Genomic DNA, 22,257 nt, shown 5'->3' on the forward strand with positions numbered 1-22,257 from the left:
GTGGAGCAGCTAAGCCCGTGCGCTACAGCTGCTGAGCCTGCGTGCCACAACTGCTGAGGCCCACACGCCTAGAGCCCGTGCTGTGCAACAGGAGAAGCTGCTGCAATGAGAGCCCCGTGTACCGCAACGAAGGAGTAGCCCCGGCTCGCTGCAACTAGAGAAAGCCTGCATGCATCAACGAAGACCCAACACAGCCAAATAAATAAATAAAAAGAAAGAAGTGGGGTCCCTCCTAGATTCTAGATGGTGTGTAGAGATTGGGGAACACTGGTAGACATAATAAATTCTGGGGAGAATTGCCCCACTTGAGCCTTGTGAAGATCATATGGAGGGTTGAGGAAGAAAAGAATTCAGATGATATTCTTGTCGTCTTATAAAAATATTGCAAATACAGTATATTATACTATATGATATACTCTGGCACTCTATTACTATAGGGTTATTGTATACATAGTATAGCAGAGCACCCTATGTTACAAGTATAGTTACTTAAACAACTTATTGTAATTATCAATTTAATTTTAGAACTGGTTTTTACAAGGTGGAGATTTAAAAGCTGCTAAATTGATATCCCATAAAAATTGTTGAACTTTATTCTTTTATTAAAAAGTTGTCAGTCCTTTCAGTGTGGTAGGTAAAATGATATTCTCTTCAGGACATTGTTGATGCTCTGTTATTTACTCCTTCAATAAATATTTATTGAGGACTTATTTTGGGTTACACTGGAATTGATGATTTAAAGTTTTACTGTCTTCTCTAAGCTTATTTCAAAATTCTCACTACATCAAATGCTTTTGGTATTTTACTTTAATCTACTTATGAATAGTAAAAATTTAGTTTCTCTTTCCCTCCTGAGTCCTGCAAAAGTTTTAATAAACAGGTCTGGGACTTCCCTGGTGGTGCAGTGGTTAAGAATCTGCCTACCAATGCCAGGGTCACAGGTTCGATCCCTGGTCCGGGAAGATTCCCACATGCCGCGGAGCAGCTAAACCCGTGTGCCACAACTACTGAGCCTGCTCTCTAGAGCCAGTGAGCCACAACTACGGATCCCGCGCCACAACTACTGAAGCCCGCGTGCCCTAGAACCCACACACCGCAACTACTGAGCCTGCATGCTGCAGCTACTGAAGTCCACACACTCTAGAGCCCGTGCTCTGCAACCAGAGAAGCCACAGCAATGAGGAGCCCACGCACCGCAACAAAGAGTAGCCCCCACTCGCCGCAACTAGAGAGGGCCCGTGCGCAGCGACAAAGACCCAGCACAGCCAAAAAAAAACTAAAAATTAAAAAAAAAAACCAAACAGGTCCATGTTAAAACCTGCTGTCGGGCATGGATAAAGTGTTCAACGAAGAGAGACTTGAAAGGGTGGCAAGTGGATTTTCTTGGGATGCTGGGAGGGTTAAAGTTTCCTCCACTTGATAGTTGTTTCAGCTACAAGTGATAACTCAAATTGTGTTGTTTTGCTTTTTAAAATATATGAGCCATTTTCCTTTCAGCAACATAGGTATATATTTTTTAAGTACTTGAAAATGCCTGGGTAAACTTTTCTTTTTTATAGAAAGATATTCATAGAGTTAAAGTAATTTTTAAAATTCTATGAAAAAGATGGTTTTGAAGACATTACTAGAAACACTGTGTCCCTGTGTACCTGGCGGTGGTTCACTACACTGTGGTCTCTGTGAGGGCAGGGATGATGTCAGGATTTTTGTTTTCCCCAAACTATCACAAGATAAGATCTTCAGTTAATAAATGGATTGATCTGTATTTAAGGACATGGCTTAGATGGATCTATTCGACATCTTATTATGAAAATTCTAAGCATACAGAGAAGTAGAAAGAATTTTGCAGTGAATGCTTATATACGCATCACCTAGATTCTGCTATTAACATTGTACTGTATTTGTTTTATCATACCTCTCTCCATCTGTCTGTCTCTCTATCCATTCACTAAGGTATCTTATTTTTGGTACATTTCAAGGATATTTCTGGACTGTCTTGGAAGCTGATTTGTACTCAGGGACCATAGTTTGAATTAGTGAAAGAGAAGGTGATGAGTTAGTTTTAGGTATCAGACGTAGCTCTGTAACTGACCTCATGTGATATCTGTTGATAAATTATGATTTCTTGCTAACATTCCGATGATTTTAATGTTCCTTCAACCTTCAGTGTAATATTCTGATAGAAAGTCCTCGGTTGCCAACTGTAATGATGGTGTGAATGCCGATTCTGTGTGTTTACTGTGGCCGTTACAAATAGCTTTGACGTTATCTCACATGAGACTTCACCTTTCATGTCTCTTCTGGTTAGGAGTAGCCCATCGAAGCCAGAGCAGTGAAGGAGTCAGTTCTCTCAGCAGCTCGCCCTCCAATAGCCTTGAAACACAATCTCAGTCTCTCTCACGTTCCCAGAGCATGGATATCGATGGAGTCTCTTGTGAAAAAAGGTAAAGTAAGCCAGTTTTCCAGTAAGCTGCTTTGTTGTCGGAAAGGGAAAGATCCATTCACTTTAATCTCTAGTCCAGTGGTCTCAAATGCCAGCCCAGAGATCCATGGCAGTCCTTAGCAAATCAGAGCTAAATATAATAAATTGAAAGGTCTTTGTTTTATTCTGAAATGTTCTGTATACCTTTTTTTGTTTTTGGTGTTGGAATGTCTTTTATGAAATAATGGTATAGGTGGTAAAAAAAAATTTTTTTTAATGTCTTTATTTTGTAAATGCAAAGTTGGCAAGCATAGGTCAGCCCCTAAAAATTTCTGCAAAGATTTACTGCTTGGTGAAATTTTAAAAGTTTGGAAGGGTATAGGCAGGTAAGCCCCATATTCTAGGAGCTCCATGAGGATCAGGGTGTCTTGGAGCAGAGCCTTCCTGTGTTGCAGGTGTGCTGTGACAAGATAACAGAGTCGCTGAAGGGTTGAGTACTCCTTGGGCAGCCAGACCTCCAGGGCCTGGCTCCTTTGCCCTCAAGCAGCCCCCTCTGTTTATGTCAGTGGGCCAGACAGATACCATTTTCTGTGTGTGTTAGGATATTGGGGTGTCGTGCACTTGGTGGGTTGGGGTGAGGAGCCAGGTCAGGGGTTACCCCGCATTAGGCAAGAATTCAGAAAGGACTACACTTCCAGGAAGAAGATCAAGTAGAAAAAAATCAACCCCATAGAGTAAAAACAATTGTGTTCTTATTACCTTTGCTCTGAGTGGATGAATTTTTAAAAATCAAGTCAACTCTGCAATTTCTTGGCCAGTGGGTAACTTTCACATGGGTTTAGAACCTAAATTTACACTATCGTGGTAGTCTGAAAAATCTCAGGCTAAGAACTGTCATAGACAATGGACTCTAGTGTCTTTAGGCATCTAGCAGATATAAACATAAATCATTCCAAGTCTTTAGAAAATGTCCTTAGAAAAATTTCCAAGAAATATGAACTGATGGTCAAAAATTAAAGCACGCTAGAAAAAGCCACCATGAGTAAGAAGAGTCTGTAGAATCAATAAAAACAGAATTATTCACCTAGATGTTTTTGGGGTTTGGAATTATGAAATACAGAATGTAAAATTTGTATGTTTAAATAAATTTAAGAGTATGGAAAATATGAATAAGGTATAAGCAACTATAAAAACAACCAAGCACATTTGAAAAAGAACCAAATAGAATTTCTAGAAATGAAAATAATAAACAGTGGATTAAAATAACTAAAGAGAAATTAACAAATGGAATGATAGAGCTGAAGAACTTATCCAGGGTGTACCACAAAGAGAAAAAGAACTGAAAAATATGAAGGGTATTTAGAAATATAGAGGACACAGATCCAATATATATCTAATAGAAATGTCAAAAGGAGAGAATAGGCAGACTGGGAGATTCCCCACCCTTCTCCTTATTCCATGTTTTTTCCTCTGCTGGTTTGGAAGCCATTATCAAAAAGATAAATGGCTGAGGATTTTTCTGGAGTTGATAAATGTTATGAATCCTCAGATCAGGAAGCCCAACAACTCACGAGCAGATTAAACAAAGAGAAATTCGTATCCAGACATTTTATAGTAAAATTGCAGAACACCAAAGACAAAGACGCTTAAAGCAGCCGGAGAGAAATGAGAGATTATCTACAAAAGAACAATAGTTAGATAGATGTCTCAGTGATGGAGATTCAAAGAAAGGGAAGAAAGAAACACAGATTTTAAAAAAGGCAAACAGCACAAAATAAGATGGTTAAAAGAAATGAAAATACGTCAGTAATCACAGTAAATCACAGTGAAACGTCAGGTTGGATTAAAAACAAAATAGAACACAGCTTTATTCTTGTTTACTGAAGGCATACCTGAAACATTAGGTTAGAGAAAGTTTGAAAATAAAAGAAAGGGAAAAATATATACCGGGCAAAAATACTAAACAAAAGAAAATTGGGGAAAGTATATTAATAAATTAGACTTTGCCACAAAGTATTACTAGAAATAAGCACTGTACAGTGATAAGTGTTTAGTTTACCAGTAGGATATAACAGTTTCCAAAGTATATGCACTTAGTAATGTAATAGCAACATGAAATAAGGCAAATCTTGATAGAACTAGAGGAAATTGACACAGACATAATCATAATGGGAGGTTTTTAACATGTCTTCTTCAGTCATCAATAGAGCAAAGAGAATAAACATCAGTAAGCATATGGACAAATTAAACAACACAGCTAACAAGTTTGATCAAATTGAAAGATACAGAATTTGGCACTCTGCAGTTGGAGAATACACATTCTTTTCTGATAAAATCCATTGACCCAGAGGTTTCAGGAGTCAGAATCATACAGATCACGTTTTCTGACATTAGCTTAGATAATTATATAAGGTAAAAAAATCTTTTAAAAACCCATCATGAATTTGGAAATTTTAAAAACAGATCATGCTTCTAAATACAAGTCAAAGAAGAAATCATAATGGAAATTTGGAAGTATCTAGAACTGAACAATAACAAATATTACATATCATCATTTGTGTGTTGCAGCTAATGTGCTTCTTAAAGAGAATATAAAGCTATATATAATACATTAAAAATGAAAAATGGAAAAAGAATATAAATAAATATTGGGAATAAAACCCCTTTTCTTGGAATACTTTTCCTCTGGATATGTGCATGGCTAACCTCCTTCATATTTTTGCCCAGATAGCATTTCAGTGAGGTCACCCCATTTAAAAGGGGGAAAGCCCTGCCCTCTCAATTGCCTTTTTCCTGCTCTGTTTTCTTTAATTTTTCCATAGCATTTATCATATACTATATGCTTTGTTTATTGTTTATTATCTTTCTCCCTTTAACTAGAATGGAGCTCCATGATGCAGGGATTTTTTTGTCTGTTTGTTTGTTGGCATCTCAGACACCTGGAACAATGCCTGCATAGAACGGGCACTCAGTAATACTTGTTACTGAAAAAGAATTCTGCAAAAAATGTAAATATGCAGGATGCACATAAATTTCAAAATTTGGATGAAAATCAAATTCCTAGAAAAACACATTCTCCCAAAATTGACTCAAGAAAAAAGAGAGAACCTGAATAATCAAAAAAACGTGAAATAAATTGAATCAGTATTTTAAAATTTTCCAAAGAAAGCACGTTTCTTATATGATTTTATAGGTAATTCCAGCATTCCAACTTTACACACATTTTTCAGGTAATTTTTAAACTTACCAAATCAGTTTACGGGACTAATATGACCTTAATGTACAAAACCAGACAAGAATAACGTAAAAGAAGAAAATTAATTACGTGGTAATCATGCTTATGAACATATTTGCAAAAGTCTGAAGATATTGGCAAATCAAATACTGCAGCACATAAAAAGAAGACAAAACATCTATGGGGCTAGATGCCAGGAGAGCAGTTACTGTGGGCTAGCGTAGTAGTGATTGAAAGGGTCATGAGGGGGACTTTTGGGGTGCTGGTAATGTTCTGTTGCTTGATCTGGGTGTCGGTTACATTAGTATGTTTCCTTTGTGAAACTATTCAGCCAAACACATCATGTATGCACATTTCTGTATATTTCAACTAAAAGATTAGTTAAAAAAAATAATATAACGTGACCAACTTGGGTTTATCTTAAGAATGCAAAGGTGCTTTAACATTAGAAAATCTATAAATATTATTCACTACATTATATATTAAATAGAAAAGCCATATAATCTTGGAAGTTGCAAAGGTTTGATACAATTCAACATTGATTCATGGTAAAAATCTTAGCAAACAGGAGACAGAAAGTTGTATCCTTAAACTGTAGGGCAGAGACAGAGTTCACCAAATATTCCACAGGCTCCCCTGCCTTTCCAGTCTCCTTTGCCATTAGATTGGGGCCAATTAACTAGTTCTGTCCAGTAGACTTGTGAATGGAAGTGACATGTGTCACTTTTAGGTGAAGGCAGTTGAGCCGATGATCCTCCTCCATCCCTCTCTTCTCTTGCTCTAGTGACCTTGGAGGCTGTATATTGCAGACGGCATAGATTAAAGATGGCGTAAGGTTGCTTCACTCGTCAAACTTTGCGGAGGCAAGAAACAAACCCTTATAGTGTGAAGCCTCTAAGATTGCAGAGTGTATGTGTTACTACAACATAGCCTCTTATTCTCACTAATATAAAGGACATCTACCAAAAAACCACAGCAGCTCTCATACTCAGTGGTAAGAAATTAGAAGCATTCTCTTCAAAATCAGGAATAAAAAAAGGATGAGTGCTGTTTCTGCTTCTATTCAACATGGGATCCTACCCACTGCAGTAAAGCAAGTTAGGATTGGAGTGAAAGAAACAAAACAGTTATTATTTGGAGATAAAATGATTGCCTTATAAGCCCAGTGTATAAGTAAACAAGTAGCTTATAAGAGGTCTGTGTGTAAAGTCAGTTACATTACTATGTACTCGCACAAATTAGAAAACTTAACTTTTAAAAAGGCCCATTCACAATTTTATTTAAAAATATTTGGTGCTGGCCTTCCCTGGTGGCGCAGTGGTTAAGAATCCGCCTCCCAATGCAAGGGACACGGGTTCGAGCCCTGGTCCGGGAAGATCCCACATGCTGTGGAACAACTACGCCTGTGCGCCACAACTACTGAGCGTGGGCTCTAGAGCCCGTGAGCCACAACTACTGAAGCAAGCCCGCACGCCTAGAGTCCATGCTCAGCAACAAGAGAAGCCACCGCAATGAGAAGGCCGCGCACCACAACAAAGAGTAGCCCCCCCCTTGTCACAACTAGAGAAAGCCCGCACGCAGCAGCAAAGACCCAACACAGCCAAAAAAAAAAATATATATATATATATATATATATATATATATATATATATATATGGTGCCTAAGGATAAATTTAGCAAAAGAAGTGGAAGACTTAGGGAGAAAATTATCAAAGTTTATTGAAAGAAGACCTTAAATACTTGGAGAGAGGTACCTTGTCCATGGATAGATCAGTAACATAATGAGGTCTTTTCTTCCCAATTTGATCTATAGAGTCAGTGAAATTCTAGTCAAAATCCCAACAGGAGTTTTAAGGAACCCGTCAAGCTGATTCTTAAGTACATGTGGAAGCAAAGGGCCAAGAATGGCCAAGACTCTCCTGAGGTAGAAGAATAAGGTAGAGGCGTTGACCTAGCATATAGCAAGGTTTATTGTGAAGTCGTAGTAAGTACAACACAGTGGTATTGGCTCAGGGACAGACAGATTGTCTAATGGAACAGCAATGAGTATCCAGAAGGAGACCTGCACATGTATGACAGTTGGACATATGACGTAGGTGATTTCATATTGGTGTTGAAAAGGATGGTCTTTTCAATAAGTGGTGCTGGGACAGTTATTTAATGTGGGGGAAATAATATATGTACTTCACCAGATTTTGTAATCAGGCTCTGATTGATTGTATATCATTTAGAAATAGTATGTATAGAAAACCTGCTCTTAATTTTTGTTTTTGAAAGTGAGCCTAAGAAAATAACAACTTGAGGAAAATATTTCCAACAATATTATTATTATTTTTGAAAGTGAACCTAAGGAAATGACAACTTGGGAAAAATATTTTCAACAAGAATGATAGAATGTTTATATCCTAATATATGAAGAGCTCTTAAAAATTAATGAGAAAAAAGATGAACCTTTATTATTTTGCTTTCCTGACTGATTTTGATTGATAGTTTAAAACTTTTCCCCAGGGAATTCCCTGGCGGTCCCATGGTTAGGACTTGGTGCTTTCAGTGCTGAGGGCACAGGTTGAATCCCTGGTCGGGGAACTAAGGTCCTTTAAGCCATGTGGCACAGCCAAAAAAAAAAACCACAAAAAACAAAAACTTTTCCTCAACCAGTAGCTATGACATTGGGTGGATTTATCTAAGGTGAAAGACTGATTGTCTTTTATACTTAAAGCATGTCCCAGGTGGATGTGGATTCAGGAATTGAAAATATGGAAGTTGATGAAAATGACCGAAGAGAAAAAAGGAGCCTCAGCGATAAGGTTGGTAAGAGATGAAGCCCTTGCTTCTGTTTTTAGTTACAGGTAATATAAATAAACACTGCTTCATGTCTTGTATCTGTAAAGTCCATGAGAGAATGCCACCCCAAACCAGCAGATCCTATTTAGTTGACTGGGTTTTTTCTTTTACTTTTTTCAGGAAAAGTGGGTAGCCTTGATCACCCTTATTAGTGGAAGTATAACTCAGTCCTTTTACCTGATAAAAATCCTTCAGTTATCTTTGTTTCAGGTCCATGTTTTTTTCAGTAAATGTTAGCAAATAATTTAGAGCTAATTTGAATTTTTTTCTGTCTTTAATTGCTTAAGCAAGTAGGTCATCACATCTTTGGTTGTATTCTGAGGGAAATGACTGGGAATTGAAGCAAGAATGTGAGGAAACAGGAGGCTTTTATATTTTGTTATCATCTGAGCCTTAGTTCCCTATATTTAGAAAAAGGATTTTTTGGGTTTTTGGTGTGTGTCATGGTGTAGAACTGGTAGAGATAATTGCATCACTTTCTGTTCAGTAAATTATTGGTGTTCAGCAACATTATTAGAAGCTGGGCTGTAGCCTCCTGGTGGTGCAGTGCTTTATTTTGTATAGGTTTTGAGTGTTTACAAAGTTCTTTCATATATGATACTTTCTGTGATGGAAAGTAGTGAAAAACATTGAATTCTGGAAACATTTCTAGAGAAAAATTGGTTGTATACCTAGAATGTCAACCTGGTCTTTTAGCATTCAGGAAAGTAAATAAATGGGATATATGTACATCCTTTATCACTGTCTTCCTTGGCAATTCCTGATAACAATCCTGCTGGTTTATACTCCACCTACCCCATAGACTTCCGTTGTAAGCTCGTGAGACCTACATGTTGTAACCTTGAAGTCATAGTAGCAAGTTTATTTTTCCCTAAATCAGTAGGTGAATAGTTTTATGCATTTCTAAAATATCCTCATTTGTAAAAAATTAAATCAGAATTAGGTATTTCTATTAAAGTCTAACTCACACCTCCTACTACTTGAAATTAACCCTCAAATCTTCTTCCTCACAAGGAGCCTTCATCAGGTTCTGAAGTGTCTGAAGAACAGGCCTTACAGCTGGTCTGTAAGATCTTCCGTGTCTCCTGGAAGGACCGGGACAGAGATGTCATCTTTCTTTCTTCTCTTTCTGCACAATTTAAGCAGAACCCAAAAGAAGGTAGGAATCAAGCTCAGCTGTCTTATTTCAGAGCCCTTAATAGAAAACCAGGATGAAAAATCTTTTGTCTTTCCCTCCTATCCACATTCATTGTCTTGCTTTGCAGTTGTATTTTTGATTACAGGGATGCTTCTTGATGAGGCCACTGCTGTTTGGCTACTTTCCACCTATCTTATTGATAAATTATTTTTTTTACTTTTTTGATTTCTCTAAAAGAAAACCGTATAAATAAGTTAATGGTCTCTACTGTCTCAGGGTTGAAGTTTTTTCCTTTGCAATAAGAAGGTGCTTAGAGAGAGCATTAGTGCCTCTTATACTCTGGGCAGGAGTATACTGGGTAGTCTCCGGGGATCCTGAGAGAGGCGCTCTGGATGGCCTATGCCTGCTGTAAGTGCCTCCCGGGTCATATGGAGACAGTGGAGTAAATCGGCTTGATTAAGCTGCTTAGCAAGATAGCACATGTTGATATTTTGCAGTGTTTACAGGATTCTATTTTAAGAGGCTACACTAAACCACACTTACAGCAAAGTAATAAAACTCTTAGCAAGATACCAGCATTACAGGGCACACTCACTTTTCTCTGCAGCAGTCATTTCGAGAACAGAAGAGGGAGGGGAAGTGCGCCAGAGTGTTCTTCTACGTATCACTAGTATATAACCTCCCTGATGGCAGGAATTTTTGTCTGTTTTGCTCACTGATGTATTCCCAGTGCCTGCACTTAATAATCCCTCAGTAGATACATTTTAAATGAGTGAATGAACATCAAGGAGATTGCATTCCCTTTTCTCTGCTGCTTGTCTTCCATGACAGACATGCGTGCGCGCGTGCACGCGCGCACACACACCCCCACACACACCCCCACACACATGAGTCCTCTGTGTTCCTGGTGGATGGACAGTTTACTTCTGACTTCACTGAGATCTTCTTAACTCTGGTTATAGAGATGAGCTTAGCAACCATGAGTTTCAAAACCCTGCCACTTGTAATTATTGTAACTGTTAAGATTCTTAAATCTGTCCAGTACATATATAAGTGGTAATTTTTAATAACAAATCAGATAAGATTTACATGGGTTAGACATTTTATTTATTTAGTAATATTTAAAATATATCTAAAGACCTACAGTAAAGCAGTTGGGAGCTGCAAAGAATAAGAAGGAAGCTAGAAGACAAGAGTCTGCTCCAGAAAGGCAGGTGGTGACTAAATATTAGACCCTTCATAAAATACTTTGAACTTTGTACTTAACAGTTTAACTATATAAACATACAGAGGTGAAGAAATAGTAACCCAGTTTGCATTTCTAGTGTGATAAACTAACCTCTGTAGTTGGGAGTAGCTTCTTTTTATAGTTAATATATATCAGCAGTGACTCTCATCAGCTGGGCTCCAGTTCTTTTTTGTTTTTTTTCTAATAAGCTTTCTGTTTTGGAATAATTTTAGATTTACCAAAAGTTCTAGAGATAGTGCAGGGAGTTCCTATATACACTTCACGCAGTTTTCCCTAATGTTAACATCTTACATAACCATAGTATATTTGTCAGAACTAAGATCTTACTGTTCACTAAACTCCAGACCTTATTTGGATTTCACCAGGTTTTCTACTGACGTCCTTCTACTGTTCCAGAATCCAACCCAAGATACCACATCGAACTTCTCTGGTTCACTTTGGCTTATTCAAGGACTGTGTGTATGAAGAACCATGTGTAACCTCTTCTTTATTCTGCCTTTCCAACAGTGTTCTCTGATTTTAAGGACTTGATTGGCCAGATTTTAATGGAAGTGCTAATGATGTCCACTCAGACTAGAGATGAAAACCCATTTGCCAGTCTGACAGCTACATCCCAGCCAATTGCAGCGGCAGCTCGGTCACCAGACAGAAATCTCATGCTAAATACCGGCTCCAATCCAGGAACAAGCCCCATGTTCTGCAGCGTGGGTTCCTTCGGTGCCAGCTCTTTATCTAGGTCGGTGTGGTTCTTTTTGCACATGTCATTGGTGGTAAAATAGCCAGGAAGTATGTAAGAGAAGGGAATGTTCATTTGTGGGCCTGTCATGCAGATTATGACATGTATTGTGTTTGGGGGATGGATTGACTCATTGAGGAGATATTGTCTCTTCCACTTGGGTCTCTGTGGCTTTCCATGGTTAGGCTACTGGTAAGTTAAGTTTTAGGAACAAATGACTGTGTATAGTATATTATTCTCTGGAAAGAAGGCTTTCTCATATTATAAGTATAGCCTCTAAATCAGTGCGGCAGTCTACTTACAGTTATTTAGGTGAGTCTCTAAAAGATCTCTATACTTGAACGCTTAGAGATATGAAGTGCAATTATACTATTCTTTAAAAACATGATATTTTCCATTTTAGTTATTTATCTCAAGCTTTTCTTCAATTTTCTCTCCTTTCCTCCCTTTCTCAACTCGTTTAGCCTCTATGAGACTAGCCCAGCTCCCAGCATGAGTGTCTGGAGCTCTGTGCCAATGATGAGTCTGCCTCTGGCCCCCCCGTCCCGGGCAGCCAGCCAGGCGTCCACTCCTCCCGCTTCCCTCAGTCCTCACGGCGCAGCTGCAGGGACACCTGCGGGAAGCCAGCCCTCGTCTCCGCGGTACCGGCCCTACACTGTCACCCACCCCTGGGGGTCGTCATCTTCTCCTGCCCCGCGGTCCTCGGGCAGCTCCATCCTGTCGAGCTCCCCAGGCCTGCCCACCCCAGCTAGTAGCCCTCAAGCCGTGCCCGCCAGCTCCTCCCGACAGAGACCCACCGGCGCGGGGCCACCTTTACTGTCCGCCTCATCCGGTGCGGGTGCCATGAGCAGACGGCCCTCCTCCCTAAGGAGCTCTCCTAGGTATCTATGCAGCAGGAGAGTCGGGTGCGTGTTTGCAGTGCAGGGAGAGGAGATTAACACGGTTTGGAAGAACTGTCATGTGGCACTGACCTCGGTTACCTGTGTTTCTCTGTTTGGGGTCATTAATCCGCGTGTCTAACTGGTTCGGTAGACTCGTGCCCCGAGTCCACGCCCAGCCAGGCTTCAGTCACATCAGAAAGTATGGGTTGCTTGATGGTGAGACCCTTTCTTCCCTTCTTCCCCCTCACTCTTCCTCCTTCCTGTACAAAATAAAAAGAAGTCACTTGGTGTTTGAAATCGAGTGCACATGTCATGCCTCCTGACAAATGAATTTCAGAGACTGGCCAGCTTGTATTTGAGAGTTGGGGCTCACAGGACCACTTTTCCACGTTTCGTACTGTTGCTAATCATAGTTGAAATACAGTCAGACCAAGGGGTTGAGGGAGCAGATCCCTTACCTCTGGCAAGTGGTTATGCCTTGACACTTTGTTTTCAGCCCCTTAGAAAGAAGCAGTATCGTGACTCCATTAATCCGCGCCCTCCACCCCTCAAGGGTTCCTATGCCTTTATATAATTTAGGTGAATTATTTTTCTGCATGTCAGTAGACAAAACTTGTAGCGTAAGATTTCATTAAAAGGCCAGCAATTGTAAAAGCTTTCCTCCTCTCTGTTTTCCTTTGTTCCCTGATGACTTTTTTTGCTTTTGTTACGGTAGTATGTACGACAGTCCTTTCTCCTTCCTCTTCCTCGCACTTTCTGGGGACAGTAGTGATGAAGATGGAGAAGAAGATGATGATGATGGTGATGATGAAGGTGGTGGTGGTGGTGATGAGTTTTCTTGTGTCCAGTTTGGGTCCAGGTATCAGAGGAATGGAGTCTTACCCCTGCATGTGCCTAGGTGCTTAGGAACTAACTTTTGTAAGTCTTAATTAGAGGTGTGCTTTGAATCCAAACAGGATAGGGTCAAATGACTCCAGGTGGCCTGAAAAGTCAAGATGTGAGAAACTTTGCATGTACTAAAGCATTAGGACCTTCTCATGGGGTAAAGTGGTACATAGAAAAAAATTTCATAGTTGTTCCCTGACAAGTTTGGAGAAAAACTTACATGTAATCATTTGTCAAGAACATGAACAGGATCAGTCATCGTTAAGATCAAAGATTAAAGATCAGTCATCATTCAGTTCACCCACCCTGAGATCTAAAATGAGAGGCCCTCCATTTATCTGTTGGAAGAGTATTCTTAGGAGCTGCCAGGTGTGAGCAAAATCTACTCTGGGAGGCATGTTCTCTTATGTACAGTTGCATGGATTGCTGCTAGTTAGGAATGGCAGAGGGGCTGGAACTTGTGTGTGTGTGTGTGTGAGTGTGTGTGTGTGAGTGTGTCCCTCCAGCTCACTCCGGGCAGTCCACTGAAGAGCATGTGGGGTCATACTGTCTGGTACAACTGTGATGCTGCTTTCACTTCTTTTTTTTTTTTTTCTTTCAATAAATGTTTTAAATTTTATTTATTTATTGTTGGCTGTGTTGGGTCTTCATTGCTGCATTCTGGCTTTCTCTAGTTGCAGCAAGCGGGGGCTATTCTTCATTGCCGCTTGCGGACTTCTCATTGTGGTGGCTTCTCTTGTTGCGGAGCATGGGCTCTAGGCTTGCAGGCTTCAGTAGTTGTGGCACGCAGGCTCAGTAGCTGTGGCTCATGGGCTGTAGACCGCAGGCTCAGTAGTTGTGGCACACGGGCTTAGTTGATCCGCGGCATGTGGGATCTTCCTGGACCAGGGCTCGAACCCGTGTCCCCTGCATTGGCAGGCGGATTCTTAACCACTGCGCCACCAGGGAAGTCCCGCTGCTTTCACTTCTAATCTTAAATTTTGCTAATCATTCACCTCCTTGGCCTTGGTAAAGCCAAACCGTATTTGTTTAGACGGCCTGTGGAATGGCAGCATAGCTCATGATGTTGCTGAATGTTCACCCCTGAAAACCGAGTGAAAGAGACCGCTTGGGTCTTCTAGGTGACTTTGAACAAGAAAATATAATAGCCCCGTCTTTCTAACCCTCCCACTCATTGTCTTACAATTTTGCTCTTAAATTGACGTTTCCTCTGTACCAAGTTGATATTTGTGCCCAGCAGTGTTCAAAAATAGCTCCAGGCTATAAATAGAGACAGCCGTAGGAGTGAGGTACACTGCATTCAATTGGTCGGTGTTCAGGAGAATCATTAGAGGGTATATAAAGAGAGGGGTGTTGGTGCAATGTCGAATATTGATTCAGGAAGGTCAATATTTGTATTAGGTTGAACGTTGTATCACTGTTTCTCAAGTAAATCTCCCACAGATAGAAGTGTCTTTTTCATGTAGATAAAGTCCTCATCCATGACGATAGTAATGCAGCAGACATCCTTGTCGGGAATCAATTTCTGTACCTGAAAAAAGTGCTTTATTATCTGTTTTACTGTAAGCTATCTGTGGGAGAAACGCTGTCTCTCCCGGGCCTGTTGAATTCCAGCTTCCTCTAACAAAGATACCAGAATTGTATGCTGCTTTCACTGACTCCGCTCTAGACTTATAACATCCCAACCTTGTCTCAGATCTAGACTTGATAAGGAGAAATAAATCTTACCGATTATGTACTCGTAGCTGCGAATAGTTACGAGCATCACCTGCCGGGTACTGTGTCAGCTCTCAACCTACGTTATCACTCGAATCCTCACAGCACCGCCCCTAGTTACTGCCAGGAAACGTGGGTACAGGGAGGTTAGTCACACAACTAGTACGAGGCAGAGCCTGAGTCCAGAACTCACATTCCTCCCACCATACCCAGCTGCCTCTGGCTTCTCCATCTTTGCCCAGTGGGACTTGTGTTGTTCTCATTCCTTACGAGTTATTTCGCTGCCCAGAGTTTACACATCTACTCAGTTCCTTGGCAAGAAAGTGCCAACATTTTACTCCTTAATTACAAAATTCCACTCCAGTCAGCTGGCAGGTCCTTTGCTGGCTGTTCAAATGAAATCTGATCTGTCCAGGTTTTAGAAATTACAGATTCTGAATCTATATCAGAATCTATATCAAAAAGAATGTAGAAGGACAGGGCGTATTCATATATAACTGATTAAACAAATAGAGAAGAACTTGAGGATGCGCGTAGTGTCAGAACCAAGAAGTAGCAGAAAAATCTGATTAATTTGGGCAGTCGGTGAAGAGTTTTTTTCTCTCCCCTTTTCTAATTGATCTTAGAATTTTATTTACTTTGAAGTAAGCACTTTTAACACCCACTTCTCGCCTGGTAAGATCAATGTCATAGAAGCAGCAGTCAAGGGGGCTTGTTTCTGTCTCCCTTTGTGCTTGCCCAGTGGAATCGATGGGCTGTACATCTTTTGTGAAGTAGTTAGGACATACATTCCTATGTTAATTATTTATAGTGGTGATAATAAGGGTTAATTTAAGAAAGGCAAAAACATTCCTTCTAGACTGTTTCGTAGTGCTCTGTGAAAAAAGCTATAAGAATTATAAGGAACTACTTCCTGCAGGAATGGAAATGAGTGAAGTGAGAGTTATCTTTGTAATAAATATAACAAAGGAATTATTCTGCGGAAACGTTTTCTGATTGTTTCCTAGGAAGTTGAGGACTAGAAAGAAGTTTTTCTTTCGTTTATTGGGTTCTTCTTCTCACTGCTCAGATATTTCAGTGAAGGAGATCAAATCTTGCAAGTCCTGAGCCTATGTGAATAGAGAAAGAGAAAACTAGCAAATAGGGGAAAACATTGACCTTTCCCCTCTTATTTCTGCTGACCATCACTATTTGGAGATGAAGCAACAGAGATGGTCGAAAGGAAATCTTTCTGCCATGTCTGTCCCCCAAACCCTCCAGTGATTTCCCTTCTCCCACAGAGTAAGACCCAAAGCCTCTCACCCTGGCCTGCAAGACAGTGCATCCCACATGTACACACACACACACACTCACATTCACACTCACACACTCTTCCTGCCCCTTTCTGTCACCCATACTCTGCCTTTCTTTTCCTTCATAGCACTTAAAGCACTTCTATACTATTTTTGTTTTTAATTGTCTTCTCTCTGTAATGTAGTTGGCATATAACAAGGTCTTTATCTGTTTGATTCAGTGTACTGTCCCCAGGACCTTCGACAGTGCAGACATTTGTTCAGGGAATTTACATGGCTTGACCCTGCCCAGCTCTGCCTTTGCCTTGCATCTAGAAAATATACCATTCCAAAGTCTGCATCTAAAAAAGTAATAAAATAGGGTGATTATTCCCATAATAGAAGAACGGAAACTGCGATGGAATCCTTTTAAGAAACAAGTTTTCTTGGTACATTTAAAATGGGACTCAATTTGCACAGATCTGATGCATGTATAAATCCCCAGAAATATTTTCATTGTGTTTTCAGAAGGATTCAGCTGTATTTCCAATATGTGAAGTAATTAAATTATTCAGTTGGATTGTTGATGTCGTTATCAGAAAATGGTTCACATGTTCTCCCAAGGGAGGTATAATTTTATAGATACTCTTAGGACTTAAACATGACATATTTCCAGTGTCACATTCCATGTTACGGTTGTAAAAGCATCATGAATTTCATAACAACTTCTTCAGGAAAAAAATGAAACACTATTTTAAAACAGTTAAAAATGTCCATTGATAGCATAAATTTAATGCATATAAACTGTACACCCCTTGCTCCTTCAGTATCACATTCAAAATTTGAGTTCAGCTCTTTGAGTTCAAACCTAGAGATCCTTATAAACCGGTTTTGACCACTGACAATCATGCGCATCCCTGGCGACGCTGGCCGCTCTGCGCACCTGTGCTCATGGCCTACCTCGGCGCCCTTAGGACCGATCTCATAATTTGGAAGCATATTGACGAACACTAGGCTTTATTCTATGTTTTCTGTTTAGTTAAACTTACGTTTCTTTTCTTTCTTTCTTTCTCTTCTCTTGAAAGTCACTTGGAAGTGTTGTTTGGTCCCTGACAGATGATCACAGCATACATCAACGTCTTTTATCTTTGAAACTTCTCTTACACATTCTGAGTGTCTCTCATTGCCTTGCCTGGCGGTCTCGTACACACCCTGTCATTTTTCATGCCTTTGCGAAATGTTCGTGAAGGCATTTCGGTTGACTTTGAGGTGTTCAGATCTAAGTTAAAATGAAAGGGGACATTTTGGCTGAGAATGGAACCCAGTGTCAGTGCATCAGCAGCCACCAGCTAAGCGCGTTGACTTCCCACAGTCGTTCACAGGCACAGCATCAGACTGACTCCTTGCAACTGGCAAGGACCTATTGGCATCAAATATCAGATGCTTTCCATTCCAGAGGTGTAAAAATGTGAGAAAGATGGGGCTTATTATCAAGGAAATGTATAGTTTAAATACTTCATTTTAAACACGAGGAAGATCTATTTTCAGTGTCATCTGTGAGAGCTTTTCAAAGGGACTTTAACCTTAACTGTGTATAGTTATAAGCCTGTGTTAGCAAATTTCATCTTTGGGAAGTGCAGTGAATATAGTCCCTGAGTCACTAACCTCAGATGGAAGAGGGAGGGATAGCAGATAGCTTGAGAGCGGGATCGTGGCAGGTAAAGCCAAATATCTTTCTCCCCTGTCTCCTTCTGGGGATTCACCACACTACTTATATTTATGGGTGGGTTTTTCGGTTTTGTTCTTACGTTTTGTTTTGTTTTTTTCCTTTGCTTCATTACAGTCCTCATCTTTCTGTTGTCAGGTCAACTAACAGATAACAGATCTTACCATACCATGAACTGTAGTCCAAAATTTAAGTGGTGTGAAGACACAAGAATTGTTTTTGGTTTTTTGAGGTGTCCCACCCTGGGCTGCCCATCTTTGTCTCTGGTGAGGCACTTTGTGGGTGGCTCCATTATCTGCCCAGTCAGGAGGGCGTTGGCTGCCTTGTGCTTTTTTTTTTTTTTTTTAATATATTTATTTATTTTGGGCTGTGTTGGGTCTTCGTTTCTGTGCGAGGGCTTTCTCTAGTTGTGGCAAGCAGGGGCCACTCTTCATCGCGGTGCGTGGGCCTCTCATTGTTGCGGCCTGTCTTGTTGCGGAGCACAGGCTCCAGACGCGCAGGCTCAGTAGTTGTGGCCCACGGGCCTAGTTGCTGCGCGGCATGTGGGATCCTCCCAGACCAGGGCTCGAACCCGTGTCCCCTGCATTAGCAGGCAGGTTCTCAACCACTGCGCCACCAGGGAAGCCGTGCCTTGTGCCTTTGACTGCTTCTCAGCCTCCCCTCCTCCCTTCCCTTCTGTCAGACCTATGTAGTAAGTAAGTTGTAAGAATTCAGGTTTACGAGACTCTGGCCTGAGAGCCTTGGATTTAAAGCCTTGCTATTGTTTTCATCTTTTTAAATTGAAATACTCTAATATCATACTTTCATTCCAAGGTCAATTATGTGTATTCTTCTAAAATTCTAAGGTCAGTTATGTATATATTCCAAAATTACTTTTGTGTATCTGTGCATCTGTCTGCATAACGTATCATTAATATCTTAATTCTTCTTTTAGTTTCTAGCTCCTCTCTGCCCCAGGCTGAAGTAGGGATGGGTATCTCAAGTTCCTGATATTCTTCCCCGCCTTTATCATCTTTCACATGTAAATTTTTTTTTTTTTTGCTAAGTTTATATTTTTTCATTTGTCTTCATTTCATAATTCCTGACCTCTTCCTATGCCATGATTAATCTTTTGGTATCTTTTATGTCTTATCGAATTTGTGAGTTAAACACCAGATTTGGTATTTGACCTATTGATGGTTAATCTAAACTTCGATTTCCTAACACCTAACCCTTGTGATAATGGTCTCAGGGAATAGTTGTTACTAATAATAACAGTGCCTCACGTTGTATCCTGCTTATATTTTACAAAGCACCTCCACATGATTTTATTGAACCCTCACTGCAGATGAGATGAAGTTCTGGGTTCAGGTAACAAGTAAGCAGTAGGGATGGGAATAGAACGCAAGTTTGGATACTCCTAGTGCAAGGTTTTTGTTTTGTTTTCACTACACTACTTCGTCCCTTTTGCCAAACATTTTGGAAAATTTGTGTTTGTAACATATTTTTCGTGTCTCCTTCTAACTGGACGGTTTTCCTAAGCCCTGGTCCTGTTGCCGAATGCTGGATGAAGGCTTTTAAGATCTGTGCTAGAAGTTAGGGAGAGGGATGTTTTGTTAGTCCCTTGTAACTTCCCTCCTAAAGACTTCGATTACGTAGTAGCGTAGGTTGGCTTTAACCTCCAAGCCTGCCTAATTGCAGCTGGCCAGTTGGGTTTACATACGTGTGGTATCCTTTCAAATGCCCAGTGCTCAGTAGCAATTCTTAGAGTCCTCCTGGTTTTGTAAGGTGCTGTTCCCAAGAAGATAAGATGTTGGGTTTCTGGACAGACTTTCTTCTTAGGTCAATAAAATGTTTACTAAAAATTGCTATTGTTGGACTTGGAGCAGGTGAAACAAGCAGTCTGCTCCAGCCTCGGCTGCATGGGTGTCTGTGCTTTGTTCTGGGCGTGGGGACCCTAACGGGCTTTCTGCAGAAGTGCGAACTCTATCAAACGTGATTTATTGAGAACAGGTAAAAATCATCCATTCTTCTTTTCTCCAAAGTTTTGGAGCCTCTGGTGGGGCAAGTACTTGGGATTCCTACAGCGACCATTTCACCATTGAGACGTGCAAAGAGACAGATATGCTGAACTACCTCATCGAGTGTTTTGACCGAGTTGGAATAGAGGAAAAAAAAGCACCGAAGGTAACATGAAATGGATTCTTTTTTTTTTTTTTTTTTTCTTCAGTACATGGGCCTCTCACTGCTGTGGCCTCTCCCGTTTGTGGAGCGCAGGCTCAGCGGCCATGGCTCACGGGCCCAGCCGCTCCACGGCACGTGGGATCCTCCCGGACCGGGGCACGAACCCGTGTCCCCTGCATCGGCAGGTGGACTCTCAACCACTGCGCCACCAGGGAAGCCCGAAATGGATTCATTTTAAAACCCCCACAAAAACCTGGTTATGTGGTGGATAAATAATTGGTTTTTGACCCCCTAATGAGCATTCACTCATGTATTCAATCAGTAAAGTGGTTATTGAGCATCTACTATGGGTCAGGCACTGTGTTAGAAGCTGGGGGTGGATCAGTGAACCAGACAGACGAGGATCCCAGTCCTCATGGAACTCACATCCTAGTAGAGGGAAGAAGTGACAGGGCCAAGTGCCACTGCCACCAGCGACTTACACGGCCCTGATGATTTCTCTCCTAGTCTGTCGTAATCATAATAACCAACATTTATGGAGCGCCTAGACTGCCAGACACTTGGCTAGGTCTCATTCTCACAGTTGTTCATTAGTCCAGTGTGGTCCTGTGTGGTATAAGTATTATTTTTTTCCGTTGTGTTAATAAGCAAATGAACCTCAGAGAGATCAAGTACATACTAACCTCGGTCTTTCCTAAAAGCCAAGTGGCGTAAAGTGAACTTTCAAAAAGCGAGGGATACCTGTAATTGTCCAGAATCACATAAATAATAAATTGCAAAACTGGGTTTAAACTCAGCAAGCTGCACTTTTTCTTCTATTTCATGCTGAGTTACTTTATTATTATCGCATTTCATTCCTATTTCATTTTTTTTTTTTAAGTTTTTATTGGAGTATAGTTGATTTACAATGTTGTGTTAGTTTCAGGTACACAGCAAAGTGAATCAGTTATACATATACAAATATCCACTCTTTTTTTTTTTAAGATTCTTTTCCCATACAGGCCGTTGCAGAGTACTAAGTAGAGTTCCCCTGTGCTATTCAGTAGGTCCTTATTAGTTATCTATTGTATATATAGTAGTGTGTATATGTCAATCCCAATCTCCCAATTTATCCCCACCACCCCAATTTCATTTTCTAGTTCTGGTTTTCTATTGGAAACTAATCCGGTTGTCAACCTGTTAGCTTCATATTTGTGAAGGGCTTCTTGGGGTTTGCTGCACTTAACCTTAGCAAAATCAAAGAGAGTGGGCGTATCTCTGAAATCCCCACGTGGTCACCTGAAGCTTCTGCTTCTCTCTTCTCTAATTGTAGATTTTAGCGGAGACATTATACTTGGATGATACAGTTACTCTAGTTTGTTCATCATCGGTAAAGGAAGAGAAAAGGGTGCCATTTCCTGCAGATTGATCTCTTCTGACTCTTGTCAGTTTTCAACTGTATGGGATTATTTTGTTTGTCTTTGTAGACCTAACCTCTACCTTTCTTTGCAGATGTGCAGCCAGCCAGCAGTCAGCCAGCTTCTGAGCAACATCCGCTCACAGTGCATATCCCATACTGCATTGGTACTACAAGGGTCCCTCACACAACCAAGGTATGAAAAACCAATATGTGCTTGCTGTTAGCAGGGAGAGGGCCCTCTCCATCAGGCCGCCCAGCCATTCTGCACCACGTTGGATAACTCACTTCCTTACCCATGAAATGAGTGGTTGACTAGATGGTTTCTGAGGTCCCTTTCTTTCTCTAAAATACTATGAAAATAAAACACTCTGTGTGGTTTATTGAGATAGACTGTGGTTGAAATATGTTGACTTCAGGGCAGGAAATTAGTAATTCAGTTTAAAAGCAGCTGCTTGAAAGCAGTATAGATACTTGAAAAAAATGTGTAGATCATCACTGTCCATGTATCGTATAATCAATTTCTGTTATTCAATAATAAAGAATAGTGGTGGAATAGGTAACATGGGAATCACCCGAAGTGTACTACATTATT

The 22,257-nt window shown here is 40.5% G+C and overlaps 1 protein-coding gene across 5 annotated transcripts in view; it reads left to right on the forward strand.

Annotated features, from left to right (window-relative positions):
* The window catches only part of UBE4B (ubiquitination factor E4B), a 107,790-nt gene that overhangs the window by 33,477 nt on the left and 52,056 nt on the right, over positions 1-22,257 (forward strand). For 3 of the 5 annotated variants that reach the window (XM_067719795.1, XM_067719765.1, XM_067719774.1), the window contains 8 exons: positions 2,309-2,444; positions 8,377-8,464; positions 9,516-9,660; positions 11,396-11,624; positions 12,089-12,505; positions 13,221-13,364; positions 20,128-20,269; positions 21,758-21,858. In XM_067719795.1, coding sequence (XP_067575896.1) covers positions 2,309-2,444; positions 8,377-8,464; positions 9,516-9,660; positions 11,396-11,624; positions 12,089-12,505; positions 13,221-13,364; positions 20,128-20,269; positions 21,758-21,858 — 1,402 coding nt within the window. The remainder of the gene's footprint in view (positions 1-2,308; positions 2,445-8,376; positions 8,465-9,515; positions 9,661-11,395; positions 11,625-12,088; positions 12,506-13,220; positions 13,365-20,127; positions 20,270-21,757; positions 21,859-22,257) is intronic. The other 2 variants (XM_067719782.1, XM_067719788.1) reach the window with 2 other exon arrangements.

The sequence above is a fragment of the Pseudorca crassidens genome, chromosome 2 (genome assembly GCF_039906515.1).
Source record: "Pseudorca crassidens isolate mPseCra1 chromosome 2, mPseCra1.hap1, whole genome shotgun sequence".
NCBI lineage: Eukaryota > Metazoa > Chordata > Mammalia > Artiodactyla > Delphinidae > Pseudorca > Pseudorca crassidens.